Raw genomic sequence first — 20,184 nt, forward strand, 5'->3', positions numbered from 1 at the left:
TCAATAAGCTGTAAACCAGTTGAAACTGCAAATGACCTCACTTGCCCACATTAAAACCATCTCTTAATTTACAGCTCTGCTCTCTCTTCTGATACCTCTGACAGAACTCTTTCTTCTCCTTTGTCAAGAAGTATTTTTCATCATTATCTACATACAACCCTTTTCTAAATTACATATTATTGACCTTAAAAACTGATTGACATTCACATAAATATGAAGCTGTACAAAAGAAATCTATCGTCATAAGCTGATTTCCAGTATCTATCTTAAGCCTGTTTTTCACTTTCAGAGAGATGAAAATATTTATTGCTCCTATCATCTACAGGAAGCCACAAAACCTTGCCTGTGACATCGCTGCTTGCTCTGGAAATAATTCACACTGCAAGAGTATAGAAAAACCTCAACAAGGACACCCAAAAATATTTGTGTGCACCATAAACCAAGGTAAGTTAGAGTTTTACATGAACTATATTTAAAATAGCTTAAAGCATTTAAGGTAAGAAATCTAGTCAGTTATAAGACACTTTAAAAAGTTTTCTCTAAAATACTCCAGTATATTTTCTAATATACCTCTGTTTTAGTTCATACATGCCATCAGAACGAATTTTTTAAAAGTATTCTACACATAGCCTGTACAATTTATACAGCATCGACTATGTATTGTCAATAAATATAGGAATTTAAAAAAATATATTCCATAATCTTGAATGCAAGTGTTTAGGACTTGGAATTAAGATGCTAGCAGGTTGTTCTTCAGTTTTATAGAGATTCTTTCTTACAGTTGAAAGACTCATTGCTTCAGCCACAATACACATATACCGTGTTCCTGTTTTCTGTCTAAGATGAAATATTCTTTATCTACTCACGCTTACCGAATTCATTCCACTGAATAGGTCTCCTGATCCTACATGAGCTGTGTGAACAAAGTTTGTCGGCTCCCCAATCATGCTTCGGTCAATCCGCCGTCGTCTTTTCTGAAAGGAAGGTAAAGAAACCATCTAACTGAGAGTCATTGAAAAGGCAAAACCGATGTGTGTCATAAATGTAAAAGTTAACTGTCCATAGGATATTTCATACACTGTAATATATTTTCATAGAGTCAAAAAGCAGAGTCCAAATTCACAGATTAACCAGGATATTGGTAATACTGCCCCTTCTTTTTACTTGGAGGATCTATAGCAGATCATTAGACCAGCACCGATACCACTCCTAACATTTAGGCCAACAAAATATTTGTAAATAACCTTACTACATTCCACAGTTTATTAAGCAATATTTGCAAGGTTTCACACAGTAACTTCTGCCTGTATTTATATTTAAATCATTATGTGACAGATCAAATTTAAGGTTTAACTGAAAACAAGAATTAAGGATCAAAGAGCATTAGTATAGTCTATGAAACCAGCAACTTACAGAATTTCTGATTTGCATGCCATGGGAACTTATGTCACTGTTTGTAACATACTTCATGGTGATGTTCAGAACAATGCCTTGAGTTTGATCAGGGTTAGTCACAGACACATCTTTACTGAACCCCGTATACTCAGATAACTTCCAGTCTGCGTGGTTGTAGAGTGTGAGCTGAAGGGGTGCAGTGTGATAGTAAGGCAGGATGCCAGATTAGGGACTCCAGCTCCTGTGCTGTGAGACAGAAGGCAAGAATTGCTTAACTTTTGCCTCCCCTTTCTCAAAGTCACAGCTTCATTTTTTATTAATGTAATAACACGCAAATGAAAAACTGGAGGCAGTAAGGACCTCCTCTAATTAAAGCTGCTTTGGTTGCCTGCCTCCAGCTAAGCATTGCATCTAAAGGAATAAAACAAGAAAAGCCTATCCTCATTTCTTAGGCCAGAGCCAGGAAGCTTACACAGAGCAAACCATGCAGTGTGCAGTCACGGTATTCCCGTATCCTATACTTGAAAAAAAACAATAGCGATGAGACAAAGTATAAATATCTCAATTTAAGGTGTGTCATACAAAATACAGTGTAACAGCTAAGAAACTACTTGAGCTCAGTTAAAAGCTTCCCATCATCTTAAAGTCCCCTCAGTCTCATTTTTAAAGGGTTCTCCGTTTCTAATCTTCAATGAGATTGCAAGACCACCCAGACTCGAGAAACAAAGGTATATGGCTCACGAATGGGCTAGCTGCTATTGAAACACAGCTACAGATTAAATCTTTATGAATCAGAGCCCACAGCTATGAGAATACATCATGGGGTTTAGCCAGCAAGTACAAAACATGTTTAATCCTCTCCTGTACCTTTTCCCTATTACTAAAATGAGATTTCAGTAGGTCTCAGCAGGTTTCAGTACCTTACTGCATCATATTAATAGCTGGGGTGAGGAGAAACACATAAAAGACTCCCATAGAGATAACAAAACAAAATGACCCTATCTATGCCAAAACTATTAGCAAATTCTCTATTCCCGACAAATTTAACAAGATCAACCAAATGAAATCATCATAGCTATAAAAACATCTTCATGTAGTTTGAGGGCTTTCACAGAGAAAATGTTTATGGAAATTAACTGAGATGTCTCAATTACAGAAAACGTGAGTAGAGTTCATAGAGCCATAAATAGCCACAACAGAATCTATTACCATGTCCCACCAATGCAGTAGTATTTCAATCTGGAAGTCAAGCTCACTTGTACATGCAGCAAACAATTTCTTAAGTTACACATGGTATCAGCTAGTAAAGCATACGTGACTAACTTGAGGGGAGAGACCCCACACCAGGTTTATGCTTCCACTGGATGAGAACTGCTCATCTGACATGTTCAGGATGAGGAGCATCTCCACCAGGTGTGATGATTACTTTAAATGCATGTTGCTGTATTGACACAATATAGTATTGTAATGTACTGTGACTGCCACAGAAAGAAGCTCTAGAGAGATGTATGAAACATTCCCCTCCAATTAAAACACTTAAAATTGTTTCAGGTCTGCAGTAGTTGCCCCTCTCCCCCTTTTAAAAAAATAACAGCCAGAGTCAGATTCATTTATATGTCTAAAAAATACAGCCATGATTTCTCGGTTTTAGTAGAGTTTTGAAATGCAGGGTTTTGATGCAGAGAAAATGTAGACAATCTCAAAGCTTTTGGAATTTTTTGTTTGTTTATTTGTTATGCAAACAACCAAACTCTTTCTTTGGGCAACTCATTTTCCTCCTTTACTTGTTGCTAAGATCACTGGTATGCCAGTAACAGAATTAGAGTGCTGGATGTTGTGAACTACTGTAAATGATGCTGCGCTAATCATCAGCTAGTCAACCAGTAACCACTGGTTAAAGTGAACTGCCATCAAACCCTGTTTCTTATGTTAAGTGAGTTTCTTATCAGAGGCCACCAGCCAGTTATACCCTGGCATGTGCCCAGTGATGTGATCGCCTTGAAGCAATGGAACACGATTTAAATGCTTTGCTATATTAAAGACCACAAAGTCGTTCACTCTGAAAGAAAAAAAATCAAACATTATTTTTTTGCTGCAGGAGCACTCAGTTTGCATTTACATTAGTGTTTTAGCCTGGATCATGAGCACACTTTTGAAGCAACTTTGTCAGTCCCTGTTTACCATGCTCCAATTTTAATTTCAGAGTAATCTTGGAGTGTACAAGTTACACTTCTTTTGAGTGAAGCTGAACTGTAAGACTAGCTGATGCACTCCCATTGCTAATGGACATTGAGGCCAACGGACCAGATGAGCCAGTCTGAAGCAGACCACAAAAGACATCTAATGCACATCATGGTTCCCCAACTCCAACTGTTCTGCTCCTCTACATAGCTGCTCCTACTAGGATGTGCCAATTCCTTAGACACAGCCTCAGCCAGAACCAAAATGACCAATTAGCATGGGTGAAGGGACATGGGGAGCACTGTAAAAAGTCACCTCTTTTCGAGGAATGTGAGACAGGAGTAGGGGAGCACGCCTGGAAAGGTTACAGACCTTTTACAGAGGACACCATAAACATTAGCTTTGCCAGGATTTTATTGTGAAGTTGTATTTTCTGGGGCACTGTACCTGTAAGAATACATGCAGTACTATTGTTCTATAAACAATAAGAATACACAGATTGATTCTTCAGTAAATTTATTATACTTAATTTGAAAGAAGCTGAGAAGCATTACATTCATCTCTTACTTGAGAAGAAATGAATTGTACAATTATGCTCATTTCCCTCTGTGTATCACTTGTGCCTTTCCATGCTTGTTCCTAGTGCAAGTCATGTGGCTGAGCTGACAGAGCCCAGCAAAAATTAATTCCTGCTAGCCTCCACCCATGCCCCAAACTCTGCTTGGTAACATACCATAAATCATTAGCCTTAGAATATATATACGTCACTAACCATTGTAGTAACAAGATCTGACTATAAGGGTGATCTATAAAACAACTGCATGTTTATGATGCTAGTGCAAAGGACTTCAACATACACACATCTGAATATTTGTATCATCTAAAGGTTCATTTTAAAGGTATTTCTGATGGAACACGTATATGTCCCAACTCTGGCAGCCTAACTGCAATGAGACCCTATGTCCTGTATCTGTGTTTCTTGTGGATGTTTTCTTAGCAGGGGAGAAGTAGAAGAAAGCTCCCATTATGACTAGCTAACTTGTCAGTTATCTTTTTTGTTAGTCTGGGTCAAGTTACTGGAACATTTGGAATCAGTGAGCAAAAAAAGTTTAAAATCTGAATTGTAGTATTTGACTTCTTTTTTTCTCCTTGCCTTGTCCCAAGGCACTTCCCCCTCTACTAAGGGGGGAAGGGGTGGCAAGGAGCGCAACAGAGGTGAGATGAGAGGAAAAGACCTATAAAGGGATCCTGGGAAGTGGAATATGAAATGTCATCATTTAATGGCTTTACTCAGTTTGTTCCCTTGAGAAAAAATCTGCAGAATTTGGATTGCAAAGTACACACCAGGTAATCTTTACGCCACAAAAAGAATAAATAATCTTTGAACAGAAGTAGAAGAGATGCAGGTTTGTGTGTTAAATGTTTGAAAGGAATGGAAGCTGCCTGAGGACCCATCTCAGCAGCTTTGCTTTGAACATATACTAGATGCAATAAAACTGGATCATATTTCAGTTACCATAGTAATGGAGCAAAGAATCGTTGTCTCTTCTATTCTTAATCTGCAAGTGATGCTTTGCACCCACACAGGGTAGCATCTCTTTTGAAGTACAAGATCAGAATTCAGAAAGCCACCAACAGTTGCATCAGACAGAAATTATTTTAACCCTGCAAGTTTCTTGAAACTTTTGATAAACAGTTTAAAACCTCTTTTATAAAAAATTAAACTAATTATACCATGTATTCAACCTGCCCTTCAGCAAAGCCACAAGCATTTTACTGAACACCATTTTCATAGTTCAAAAAACTACTTATTGCAAGAAATTAAAAACTGTTATTTGTTTCTTTAAACAAGTAACTGCCACTGATGGGTCCAGAGGCATGTAAAATTTCCTTTTTATGCCTCTCTATTTTTGGCTTGCAGGGAAGAAGTGATCTTTTTTGACTGTCTCCAAGTTTTGTCCAGAGGCTGGGCTGTGCTTCTCTAGCTCAAGCCACTTCATAGATGATGGCAACAGTTCTGAATTAGACAAGTTCTCTGCCTGCATATATACATATAAAAAAGAAAAGTTTTGGAATTTTTTCTCCTTTGCACGGTTATGCATCCCTCTCTGCCCTTCATGACAGGTCCTCTCAAAAAAAGAAAAAGAAAAGACATGCAGAGTAGCATCAAGGTCTCAAATACATCAGAAAATATTTGAGTGATGTCACTTAGATCCTAGCAGGCTGATAATTATTTTTCTGGAAGCTACTAAAGTAGGAGTCGCAAGTGAAGTCAGAGTATCATACAAAACTATCCCAAAGTCAAGTACCAACCTACATATGCTGGGGATCAAAGGCAAAGAAATCTGTTTAGCTGGCAGAAAGGCATGTTCTGCTAAATCTACACCACATTTTTTGAGATAGGTGCTAGATACATATCCCATATCCAAGTCTGAGTGAAATATAAGTGACACACAGCACTTCAAAGGACCCTGCAACACAAAAGCCTGCGTGGATTTGACCTGCAGAAGGCTCCATCTCAGCCCTGGTCAGCCCTCAAATAGAAGTGGTATTACAGGTGCAGATGAGGAACGTGCTTTTCTAAGCATAAAGCGATACATGGTGGAAACTGAAGAAATTGAGGGGATGGTAAGTTATTGCCATGTTGTGAACATGTAGAATTTCTGAAAACAATGCTTCTTTATTAAAATTCCCCGCATATGGCACTTTTCTCCTACCACCTACCATTTAATTTATCTCCACTTTACACATGAGAAAAACTGCCAACTCTTTTTCCCCACACAACAATGGTCTTTACCCAGCTGTATGTTGTCTTGGGTTTTTATATCTTAGGATCTCAGTCAAGTAAACTGTAAGAAACCAGGCAAAAGAATACCCGCTGCCCTCAATGCAAGCCTACTACAGGGAACAAACAGAGCACGTCTACACTAGCAACAAATTAGTGGCAGGGGCAGATGGCAGGGGCAGACTGGAACTTTGCAGCTCACATTGAGTAACAAATTTTGGTATTTAAGTCGCAAGTAGTAAATCTTTGTTTTGAACATTCTTCTCTAAAACTAACACAGATACAGTTGCTTTTCTATCGAGGAGAACATTTTATTATTATTTATTAATATCATCAAGCTACAAAAAGGCAAGGTTAACACTTTCCTACTGCTAACTTTGTAACACTTACCAAAACACGTGTCATTTTTCATGACTGTGCTTCCATATATACAGTTTTGTCTTATTTTATATGCAGTAAAAATATATTGCACATAATATATTTATGTATTACATAGCAATATATATTAATATATCATATATTGCATTTCAAGGCATTTTTCTATCACTTCATATTTATCTGTGTTCCAAAAAATGCAGGTCACAGTAAACTAAATTAGAAAGGAAAGAACATGCTGATCTGATCTATCTAGTCTAATCTTGTGCAACATGTTTCGAACCAGATCCAAATCAATATGAAGTGACCCATATATAACATGGCAACTGATGCACCTTCCTTTTTTTGACACCGTTCTTTTTGTATTTCATTCTAACTATCTGCAGAAGAGGAACTTTGGTTCAAATTTGTCATAATTTCTCCTTATTCTGCAAGACTATCTGTTATTTTTCATGAGATGTTATTTTGGCTTCTCTGTTATTTCAGTACAAAATTTGTAAGCTTGCCACAAAGACTCACATGCAGAAAATCTAAGGAGTGACATTTATTGAGGCATAATCCCTGCGCTTTATAGTCTCCCTTTCTGAATAAAGTGATGAGAAACATCTTTTGTATTTTAACTTCAAAACAGCCTTGATACATAATCAGGGAAAAACAGAACAAACCACCATGCTTTGGCACCTCATCTGATGCAGAGTAAAAGCATCAACTTCCCAAGATTAGTTTTCAGTCTTGTATCAATCTCCTTTCTAACTTCAGACTATTTAAAAAAAAAAAATTCTTCAGGAGTGCAGATTGTGTAAATCAAGGTACTAATAATATTCCACAATAGAGTGGGCTATTGCAGCAGCATTTGAGGCTTCAGTGGGCCTCATTCACCTGCCAGGACTGCCTTCATCGAGTCAGCAATGCTTACTGCTGGCTTGCAGGCTCAGTAACCTAGCTAAGACAAAAAATAGTTTTTCCCTTTTCTTAAATGATTACTGTCATAAAACAGGCTTATCTCTCTTGGCAAGAAGATAACTAAAGAACATTTAATTCCTCCCTGAAGCCTGGTTCAAGACTTAATAAATTTACTTGCTAACTCCCTACTGGGAAACTCTCCCTGGTGAACAGGGAAGTGAATGATCCATCTGGACGCTATAAAGAGTTGCTTTGCAGAATGAGTTTCTGTGGTCAGAGACTGACCACTTACATTTATTACCTCCAAAAATTTTGCTCTTTTCAAAGCAGAAAGATGACTGTGAATTCACGAACACTAGCAAGTTACACAGCTTTTAAACTTGTCTCCACAACACGAGGGTCAGTTTTTCAGACTGCTCAGTCACTGCTATCTCAGTCATTAAAATGTCATCAAATACAATAAGAAGCAATTCATTCTCTACAATAGCTCTTTGCAAGCTTGACTTTTAAATAACAGCAGGATAATTTGAACATAATGAACTATAATAACTTTTAACCACATCATCTAATCCTTTGCCACACTAAGATATAGAGTTAATACATCATTCCATACTAAAACAATCCAAATTCCAGACTCTCCTAAAATAAAATAAATCTCAGTAGAGCCACCATAACTGCTGTTCTTATGGTAGACAGGACAAATGCAAACAAGGACTATGTTCCTGGTTCTCCTCTGTACCTGCCTAGTGCATTTGTTTTCATGATTAGGAGCTAGTCTGTTCATACATCCAACACTGTACGGATGCACTATCAAGGCAGTGATAGGTAAGTATGTGATTTGCTTATATATATATATATTTTTTTTTTTTACATAGGAACTATCAGATTTATATGGAGGCTCACAGCTATTATGTTTGACCTTCTTTCACAGCAACCCTTTTTTGGAGAACTTCTGTTACCATTCATTCTAGTGTTAATTTCAGGCTAACCCAATGCAAAAAGCAAGCTCTTTTAATCTGCTAATTTACTCTCTGGGATTTTCGTCACCAGTCAAGATAGGTGTTTCATAACTTTTCCCTGAGGACAAAGTGATCTATTAAACTTTTCAATGATAAAACTCTCTGTTGAAATAGAGCTGTTTGCTAGCTTTGTATTCAAGAACTCAGCTGAAACTTCAAAAGCAGTGCAGGCCAAAGAAAACTAAGATAGAAATCTAAGGAAAGGATTTAATCAAAGACAAGACAGTCAACCATTTCAAGATAGGGGATTTGGATGGTTACAGGAGAAACTGAAATAGAGAAAACACCCTTCATTTTATTTTCCTTCTTTGATGTCTCCTACTTTTTGTATCTGCTCTGAAAAGAGCACCAGCAGCAAAGGAGTCCCTATGCTGTGCCACCCAGCTGATCCTCCACACACTAACAAACAGGAAGAGCTAGGTACTTGCTCAGAATAGGAAGTATCAGATCACCCTGTAGAGGTGGCTTTCTGTCCTCCCACATACATGCTGTTCAGCTCCCAAAATAGTCGGATATGCACAGGATGGGTGTCTATCTCTCAAGACAAGCTATGGTCTGACTGACGTGTCTGGGTACCCAATATTGACCCATCAAAGTTACCTAAAAAGGTCTTCAAGAGCGTCTTTCATCAAACCCTACATAAATGGGCTGCAGGGGCAAGGGTGTCCCTTGTATTTGTTTTTGCGCATTGTATGTTTAAGATGCATTTCTCCATGCTTTCCTCCCTAATTAGGAACCTAGAGATTAATGTTAAAAACAACAAAAAGCATGTACACATATAAAGCTGGAATGCTAATACACTCCCATCTCTAACAACTGGATCATTATGTAGCAAACTAGTACTGTGAAACCAATGGCTAGATGTATAGGTTCATCATATGGCCAGTATGATATTTTTGAAGAAGAAAAGGCTGCACACCTCCTAAACATTTCCCTGAATATTGCGGTACTCTCCATTTTTTTCAGCTTTTTAAACCTATGAGCTTACATGGCCAATTCCAACATTTATACAATCTGCAAGTACTATATGGCAGTTGATGAAATTAAAGAGACACCATCCACAGTAATTCCACAGGCAGGCACTAGCATATGTTTAAAGTTTTAACATTTAATTTTTGAACCATAAAGTGACACTGACTACACTGAACTGCAGGAGAACACATACTCTCTGAAGAAGCAAGGATGAACAACTAGACCTTTAAGTTTCAAATGCCTTATGTCAAGAGGTCTAAAATACAGAAGAAACAGAGAAGCACAACTAAGATAATATGCAAGATAAATTAAAATGCTAGCCACTGCCTCCAAACCACCATATTTCAGCAACAGATTTATTCTAAATCAGTAACGTGGTATCTAAGCCCAGCGTAATGATGTTCTGACCAGCACTGCGATCTTCATCAACTGCTAAACACCAAAGCTGCTACCATTACTAACACATTTTTCTCAGTCCCTTGCATGGGCACTTTCTAGCAGATTGCTTAAGAGAGTCTTGATTGCTTACGGATCTTACAAACTACGTCTTCATCAAAACAGAAGCAGGAGGAAACCAGCACAGGTTTTCATGCCAGCTCTTAAGCAACAGAGATAAGTAGCAGGCCTCAAGGACACTCAGATTTCATCAAGTTTTCCAAAAATCCAGGATGCTACCTGACTTCTCTAGCTAAAGGAGAGTCAGGAAATTGAGACAAAGGATTGAAAAGAGGTTAAGTTTTTAAAATAATGTAAGCTGTTATAATTAGCATCTGATAAATTATCACATGGACACTGGATTTAGCTTTTAGGCAAAATCACTGGGCATTTACTGACTGACTCAAATGGCAAAAAAAGAATGAGCAAATCTGATCGCTTTCTGAACTCCCGAGCAAAGGAACTAGCAGTTCCGTTCATATTTAGAAAAAGACAAAAGTAAAGGGAAAATAAAAGAATCTAAAATGGCAGAGAATCTGACTTTATCAAGTCTTCCAGCCTGATTAAGTACAACTTCACACCAAATTAATCTATTTTGTAAATGAATACCTCAAACTGGATTGCCTATTGTTATCTCAAACAGCTCCTTTGCTTTTAGCAAATTCAGCACCTTCTTGAATCTTTTGAAGTGTATGCTTTTTGATCTGTTTACACAATATTCCATTATATTACGATGGTGTTAGTCATCACATAACAAAACTGGCAATTGTAGCCTATGTTTTCTAAATAAACAGGAAAATTTGCCAGATGAGGTCAAATGACTCTGAAAGACAATAGGTCTTTTAAGAAATGTGTTTAGCTCACATATTAAAGAGAACTTGTTCCATTCCAGATGCTTAAACCAACTTTAAGTCACATAGTAAGTCAGAATCCATTCCTTGGTTTAGCTAGTATTTCAAAAGACATACTAGCACAATTTTAAGATGACATTTACAACTTGTAACTTGGCTGCCACATTATACCACAAACTAACTTCTCTTTCCAATAAGTTTATTTTCATTACTTTTGGTGATTAATGCCTCTTTAACATAATTTAAAAAACAAAACAGTCATCTAAGATAATAATACTGTTTTCTACTATAGCAACCATACTTCTTTGATGTCTTTAGTCTACAATCAGACAGCATAGTCTGTCTAACAGGTAATTCATCAATGATAAGGACAGCAAGGCGTGATGAACGGAACAAGTCTGTGATACTGGCTTCTGGTATCTCAGCAAAAATCAGAACTTAGCATTTAACATATAGTCTTTTCTTACAGTTGCCAAGCTGTGTAACTTCCAACGTGTTAGCTGTTGCTTGGAACAAGTACTTATTACCAGCCCCCACAGCTGGAAGCAAAGTTTATCACTGCACCTTTTGGAGTGAATCCAGAGCTGTGATACAGGTAAGGGACAAAAACTCTGCTGCACATGGTATAGAAGCAGAGACTGAAAGAGTGGGTTTATTCACCCTTAAGAAGAGACATCTGCTTGTAGTCTTAATGGTCTTCCACTACCTAACAGGAGGGTACAGAAGACAGACAGACTTGGACATGCATCAATATACCGTGACAGTATAAGAAGCCACAACCTGAAGTTGCAACATAGAAAATACTTATTAAATAAATAAAATTGTTATGTAGGTGGTCAAACACTGGACCAAGAACCCAATGAATCTGAATGTCCACCCTTGGAGATCCCCAGAACACAACTGGACATGGCCCTGCGAAAGTTAGTCTAGTTGGTTCTACTTTAAGTAGGTGCATTGCACTAGATGGCATCCAAAGGTCTCTTGTCACCTAGATTATTTTCCAAGTCTCTAACTTCAGCTGAAGAGGAAGAATGTAGAGTGGGCTGGAATTGACTTTGCTGTAACACAGATGCAGTATATTCTCCCCAGTGATCAAAAGCATAAATGTTAAAAGATACAGATTAAACAAATGATGTAAGGATACACCACAATACAAACTTTCTGGAAATTTCTAATAGCTTCTGAAAAAAAGCAAATCCCAAAGTCCTGGTAACAACACACTGAGAACTGCATCATGTTGAGCTCTCCTTTCACTCGCTGACCTTTTCCAACAAGAACACAGGAAATACTTGAAAGGTCATCTGGCATAACGACAGCTGTAGTTCTCTAGAGGACGTGTGTCAGGATTACAACATGTAGCCCCTCCTGCTCAGCCAAATTGTCACCACCACCCCCCGCCCCCAGCTGCAACACAAACAAAAGCTTTGGGTGTCCCTAAGTACACTGCATATTGAAATTATTTTGTTAAGAAATTTTATTTCATGCTCACAAATCCTGTAGTAAGACTTCCTAGAGCTAACTGGCTAATATAAACAGGTTTGTTATGTCCTGTGTATGCAGGCATCTGCACACATTTGCACCTATATGGAAGCACACATGTTGCATAAGATACATTACATGCAAGCTGTCTGTACTCCTATGTACACCCTGTACAATCTTCTAAATCAGAATGATATGCACGTATCAAACTCCATTACAGAAAAGCACAAGAACAAAAAATAAACTGAAATATTACCTCCAAACAGGTAATAGCCACTTGCCAGATACAGGATCTTCAGTCACACTCCACCATACAAAACCAATCACTTAGTAAGTCTAACACTTTCTCTGGACCAGCTAGTTACAACATCTGCTGCTCTGAAGATAATAGCTCTAAATGCATTGTCATATGTGCTTGCAAGCAGCAGTTTGGTACTGCATACTGTGATTCACCTTCGACTATGACAACAAATCAGGGCACGTGGTATTTTCAGAAAACCTCCGCACGCAATTCATAGTAATTCCCTTAGTGGGAGACGATGGATCTTCAGGAGTCACGGCACTGATTTTTTAGCAGTAGGATTCATGGGTGGAAGCTCTAGTACTTGTGCCACAAGCAAAAACAAAGCCACAATATTTAATAATAATATCCTCAAGAGTCAACAAACACAGACATAGTGAATTAATCAACTTTTAAATACCTCTGTGAATGTCATCTTAGAAGCTTGATTAGTTTGCCCAAATAGCAGCAGCTTCTTGTTTGTTTATATACATATGCAATGAAATACCTAAATATTCACCTGGTTTTCTAGTGGTGTACTGTACTACTTACTTCTCAGTGAAGTTTTATCAGAATGAACTTGCTCTAAATGAAGTACAAATCCTTTTTTAAGGGAAGTAATCCCATTACAGTTTTGTGTGTGTCAGGTCCATGAGACACACACCTGACTGGTGACCTTTCTGGCATTTCCTCACTAAGTTATGTGTCACCTGTGTGAACTCATTATTTCTGGGTTCTCCTTGCCGCTCCAAAGGCATCCTGACCAGTTACCTCATCAGCATATGAGCGCTGTCACATGGCCTCGGGTACCCCATTTTGCAGCGGGGAGAAGCATTCATAAACATGGAATCACAAATTTTCTTCAAGTGGCCATCCCACTTCTTCCTCCTGTGAGGAATTCTGCAAAGCTCCCAAATTTGACTGTCAGCATTGGAAATCTGTTCATCCAGTTTACTTTAGGTAAGTCACTGGAACAAGTGCATCCCAAAATACGTTATGATGTAGTCTGTCTTTGCTTGGTCTTGCAACATCAAAGCAAAAAGGAGTTACAACCTACGTAAGGGAAGCAGGAACAGCCTCCCATATGCTTCCCATACTATGAAAAATAGTCACGCATTTGAAAGGTGATCCCACTAGTGGACGTGGAAATGATGGCATTATACACAAAATAAAGACAATACAACAAGCATCCAAGACAATTTAGCAACGGATGGCCCAGTAGATATTTTAGGGATGCTCAGATGCCGAGCCCACATGTAGCATAGCTAGAAGCATCTTTGGAAGAGTACCAGCAACTCTTAAGAAATGTTCAAATCAACAGCTGTGCTCAGACTTAAAATAGCTTTCTGCCCAGCTTTTGACATATTCGGAATAGTATCTGACACAGAGCAGCAACACAAAAGCCTGTGCCCAAAGTGTGGCAAATACCCCCAAAAGATGGAAGGGAAGTTGTTCAGGAGCTAATTAACAAGTCCCAACAGAAGCACGGGGGCAAGGAAGAGCAACATGGTGTGCCATTGCAAATCTGTAGGCTCGAAAAGACAGACGATGAAGAAAAAAGGCCATTGTGAGGGAAAACTTCTAGCCAAGCACTGTATTCCTACCTAGTTCAGTTCAACAAGGAACATAAAAAGGAAGTCCTTTCAAGGAGTGTTCTGCTTTCCCTGGCAAAACAAAGGAATCCTTGTTGCCTTGTCCAACCTCCCATCAAAAGGAAAACACCAGTTCCAAGCATGTACAGGCACTTTTGCATAGTCTAGCTGAGGCATGCCACAATTCCACAGGTCTTGAGTGTAAACAATCATTAACTATTTAAATTTCATCAAGTCAGAAAGTGCCCCATATTCCTAATTTATTTGTCAAATTCTACTCTTCTAAATACAGCCTCATTGAAAAGAAGTATTCAGGAGCAGTAGCAATAGCTCCTTACTCTTCCACTAGCTGCACTAAGACGACACACAAATTTTGTTGAGTACAAAGTCTCAGGTACATTCATTATTCAGAATTTACTGCCAGACTCATGAGTAGGATCAACAACACACCACACGATCATTTTTAAAGGCAGTGTTGGCTGCTCATAATGTTCAGAAAAATCTTTCTACTTACTAATTCATTTCTGTGGCAAGCCTATCCCTCCTTGTCTTGCGGGTCTTCTGCACTAAGTTAACCTATGATAAATATATTACTGTGAGAGCAGAATTTCTATTATTGTATTATTGTGTCTCCTACTTGCATACTTTTTGACACCATTCTTTCAGTCTAGTACTGGCAATTCTGAAGTTGGATCCACTGTAAAAATTCAGGAAATACAGTGGCTTTCTTAGTGTGTCAGATCTACTGGTCTTGCCAGAATAAGCCCATATTAAGGAACTTCTTAAGATAGGAAGAATAGGAAAGCATGGTTCTTTAACAGTCAGCAAAATAGGGGAAGCTCTGGCATTGCAACACTGAGCACCATGGAGATCTCTCAGACTCCTCCAGGTTCATGCATTATTGGCAACTTCAGGGCAACTGCTTCCCAGTTCCACAAGTGTAGTCAGCTTCTATCAGAAACAAGATACAGCCAACATCAGCTGTTGGCTACAGATTTACAGTCACTGGCAGTTAAAAAAAAAAAGTCAGAAAAAAGAGAAGAAAAAGCAATAAACATACAGAACAAACCCAGGTTTTCTAAAGACCTGAGGCTGGGAATTTCTAAACTGGGTGAGTAACAGTAAGTGTAGATTATTTATAGTAAATATTTTTCCTTTTACTCTTCAGCAAATGGAACCATATGATACCTAAAAAAAGACAGGTACACAACTCCATCTTCCCAACAACTAGAGCTATGAACACAGAATTGAATAGTAATTGTTGGTAGGAAAATATCTATTGTTCCTAAATTAAAGAAAAAAACCAACAACTAAGCTAAAACACTACCACCACCACTCTATGTTTCATAGCCTGAGTGTCAGGTACCCTTTACCAATACACAGGTCTCCAGTGGACTCTGGCAACTATGCCAATAAAACAAGTTGGTTTTGAACAGCTGGCTCACCAGCATGACAACTGCCAAATTCCAATCGTATCAGATTATTTTAAGAGTTCCCTATGCCACAGTATCATCAGGCTACATCACCCAGAAACATGCTTCCATGATCAAGGCAGAGAATTTGCAAGAAGTTCATTTTCTTCCCAGATTTCCTGCATGTTTCTATGCCTCAACCTTGCTTCGCCATTTCACCGAGTTTCCCTGAAGTTCTCTGAAGATCCATGGACACAGGCATTTGAGTAGCCATCTACAACTGCTGTCCTGAACAGACATTGCCACTTACGTGCTTCTCAATAGCTTCAAAAGTTTTACACTAAGGAGAGCTGCATACTACATCAAAATAATTTAGGACAAGAAGAGATGCATCAACATGAAGGGTCTTACTTTTAATAGGCAGAATCTGAGTTGTCTACCATGGAATGGGTAAAACACCAGTTGTCACTTTACAGTTACCCTACCGAGAGCTTCTTGGAGCCTCTTTAACCTTTCACTTCAGATGTCTGGAAATAGCACATTAGAAATATTTTCGAAAATCAGAAGGCTGTGGTTGTCCTGGTGTTTGCTGCACATCGCTTTCTTCACTGCCTGCTGGAATGAACACACGCGGCAGGCACGGACAGCCAGAGAAATTTCATCCTTTCAGGTGACTGGCATTTACAGCCCACCGCGTACTCACTTCTCAGGAGCCCCCCTGCCTCTGCTCCTTGCTCTTCTCTATTACAGAAACTTTAACCTCTGCCCTGGTCCCCTAAAGGTATCGGTCAACTTTGACATTTGACAGCCATCCAGGCAGGAGTTTTACCCAAATGCTGCTGATTTTTCTTACTGGAAGGAACAACTGATTTACAGGTTACCTCGATAAAGGATCCCAAAGGCTGCATAGCTAGAAGACAACGAGTAGTATTAAGAAATCCTGCCACTTTAAGCTTCTGGCTATTCCCTCACCTTTGTTTGTCCTAAATCATCTGTAGCAGCTATGTTGAAGTCCCTCCTGAAAAAAGGGAATTGCTATAGCTCTTCAGAAGCTTACTTAACAAGCTTGTCTTCATAAAAAACAATGTATACTTGGTTTACGTTCCAGCTGCTTTTATGCAAAGCCAAACATTACAGCTTCAGCAGTAACCCTACTTCTCTCTATAACATAATTCTAGACAATGTTAAACATAATTCCTTAGGCTTTAAAGTGTTAATTTTAACATATTATAGTGAAAATGCAAATACATTTTAAGTACACTTTATGAATATAATATTCTTTAAAACTCAAGGGCAAACATAAAATTTCTCCACTAAGAATAGCACAAAGGGGTTTTGTTTTCCAGCTGCAAAGCTAAAAAACTCAGAAAATGGAAAGACGGATGCATTATCAAGACACTCAACATTCCCTCTTTGGGATCACTAAGGCAAAAATTGAGAAGCCCAAACCTTTCTGCCCTTCCCAATTGTTTCCCTGCACAATTCATTTTCAGACCACTCTTCTGTGTTATGAGATTGTGTAGTTACAGTTCATTTTTGTTTAAGAAACTAAAACAAGTAAACTTGCATAAAACACAATCTAAAACTTAGGTGTGGCCATTTAACTGGGGAACAGTAACAATATGAACCATGCCACAGTAAGTGCCCCCTGCAGCATTTCTAGTCTTATGCATTGCAAACATAAGTGTCTGCTATGTTTGGTCATAAAAAATAAATTGTCAGTGATATTCACCCCTGCAATGCCTGCAGAGCCAACACTGCTAAGAGCCTAAGCTGAATTCTGTTCCTTCTTGGGCATGACCAAATTATTTACTAAATTCCAGTGAGCTGAAGCAAAGGGATTACTTGCAGAAAACTTACTGTACCAGTGTGGGAAAAAGATTCAGCTTGACTCTCTGAACCCAGAGTGAATTTGTAGACCTGGCAACTGGAAGTTTTACTTATTTTCAAAAGTGGTTCCTTTTAAGAGTCCATCACTTGATGTACATTTTATTGACCAACAAACAACTATATGGTAAAACAGGTTTTCGAGTTGTATTTCAGAGCATGCTTCTAAGGGAAAGTTTTGTCTTTTTAGACAAAAAAAATACAAGGACATAAAAAACAAATAAAATCCTCTCATTCCCTTTATAATTTTTCTTTCCTTTTCACTGAGTAATAATGTGAGCCGATTTGGAACACCAAATTACATAAGTTATTATGTAATGTAAGGTACTGTAGAGTACCTGATCACTTTTTCCTATTACATAAAGTAGAGATAGATCACACTGATGTAAGCTCTTCTGTTCACTCTGACTAAACAGAAATCAGTATTTACACTGTGTCAAGTTCAGAGAGAATGAGCAAGAGACAAAGATATTGCAGAATGTCATTTTGGTGACATGAAGCATGCTACCAGCAGCATACAAGGAGACTAATTTTACTGTCTTCAAAGGATGATCTAGATGCCCTCACATTTGTAAAATACTACGGTAGATGTTACAAAGCAGTTACTTCACACAAGTATGGCGCACTTCAGAAACTCCTCTTGTATTATAATCTCTTTAGATATGGAAAAAGCTTTTTACAACGAACATCAAGTAAGTCTAAAAAAATAATATATAGGTAGTCTATAATTAACATCATCCGTTTTAAAATCTAGCTAGAATAAATTTTTGCCTTAACATTTAAGCTGTGCTGCCTTCAAAAAAATCATGATGCTTATACACATGCCCCATAAAAACCTACTACTAAACATCCATGAGTTTTTTAGTTTTTATTGTTTGGTAGTGCCTCTCCTCAGAGGATCTCAGCACAGTTAGCAGGATCCCAGACAAGCACTCAGAAAAATACCCTGGCAGTTGTGTTTTGCTGTAATTCAGCAGATTATTCCCTACATACACACGAAAAAAAAAAAAATCAAACCAAAACACCAACATCAAACCCATCATCCAAAACATACTTCACAAATCAGAGAAACCAGGAACCACAGGTTGTATGCCTTTGCTATGTAGAAAAACACCAAGTGTTGCAGCCTGCAGAAAACCCCATAACCTTCAGTTCTTTAACCACTGAATCAGCGAACACACATCTACCTTCACACATCAGTCAGTTTCTTGCCAGATTTTAATCTAGGTATATATGTATTAAAATGTGTAAATTTCCTCTTGATCATCTTCTCTGTGTAGGAAGATTACTCTCCTTTTATAATGGAAATGTTGGCATTTTATTCCTGAATTAAAAAAAGCAGCTGAATCTCACTGACCTGAGATATATGCATATGTTTTATTTCTTTAGGGGTAGGGCCATACAAAGAGTCCTTGATTACATCCTTTCTGGTCTTCCAGCAGTCAGTTTAATCCATGCTTTCGCCATGGCCACTTTAATCACCTCTTCTCCCTCATACTCACTACTGGTAGCAGCCTAGCATTGGTTGCATAGTGGTTTACAGATTTGCACTGTCTTATGGTTAGCTTACAGAAAATATAATATCCACATAGCATAATGGACTTAGAAATCTGTGACAGGTTTTAAAATAGTTTTCAAAAGCAATGATTAAGTAGCCCCAGTTCTCTCTCACATGTAAGTCCTGTTTCTTTATTCTCTGAAGTACACACATTGCAGTTATTTTCTTTCCTCCAAATCTTCCTTTCTTTGCATTACAAATTGAAGAGGCATTTCATTTTCAAAGCTTAATTCTGATGTTAAAGAAAGAAGATATGCGTCTGATATTTTTCCATGGAGAATAAAAGGCCCTGTAGGCTCTTTTGCCTGCTATTCTGCAGATTAGCACGCCTATTCTTGTGTTGGCATTTCTTCTTCTCTTTACAAGTTCAGCAATGCCAAGCTGCTACCACAAACACAAGCAATCCAGTATGATACATACATGCACACACACATACATGTGTGTGCGTTTGCATACCCTAGCAGATTTGTTTGGAATATGTGCCTAGCAGGCTTTATTGCCCCGTTTTAACAGTAATCTACTATTTAACCATCATCCTACAGCCTAGGAATTAACTGCTTGTTAAGTAACTGAAGTATGGCAAGCTGTATTTAAACTAATATTTGTTCCAAACAGAGTTAAATAACATGTTGCCCTACATTAATTTTACTCGAGTCTTTCAAGAAATCTACCTGAAGTAGACTTGGCTTGGAAGCCCCCTACATTTAGAGGAACTTGATGAGTCATAAAAGTAATTTCCTTTTATAAATAATACACTCCCTTGACACACAACTTTAGTTCCCAGTTGAACATAGCCAAGTGTGCTTTCTTTAGATAATTTAATTCCTGATAGCATCAGTTTTTCTGTTCACAAGACTGATAAAGCACCCCAAAAGACAAGTTTTATGCAAATATACATAATGAGGTAAAGATTAATAACTGCAGTTTATGCAACTGTCTTTTTGAAAACCCTGATGTGACATCACGTCTAAAATTCTATCATTCTGGTGTAATCCACAATTAACATCTATTCATCAATCCTGTTAAGTCTTTTCCTCCATTTTATTTGAGTCCAATTCAT

General features: G+C 38.1%; 1 protein-coding gene across 4 annotated transcripts in view; it reads right to left on the reverse strand.

Annotated features, from left to right (window-relative positions):
* The window catches only part of CDC42SE2 (CDC42 small effector 2), an 87,108-nt gene that overhangs the window by 6,060 nt on the left and 60,864 nt on the right, over window positions 1-20,184 (reverse strand). For 3 of the 4 annotated variants that reach the window (XM_076362223.1, XM_076362222.1, XM_076362224.1), the window contains one exon: window positions 873-974. In XM_076362223.1, the coding sequence (XP_076218338.1) occupies window positions 873-974 (102 nt within the window). Of the gene's footprint in view, window positions 1-872; window positions 975-1,413; window positions 1,632-20,184 lie in introns of those variants that run through there. The other variant, XM_076362221.1, reaches the window with a different exon arrangement.

The sequence above is a fragment of the Aptenodytes patagonicus genome, chromosome Z (assembly GCF_965638725.1).
Source record: "Aptenodytes patagonicus chromosome Z, bAptPat1.pri.cur, whole genome shotgun sequence".
Taxonomy (NCBI): Eukaryota; Metazoa; Chordata; class Aves; order Sphenisciformes; family Spheniscidae; genus Aptenodytes; species Aptenodytes patagonicus.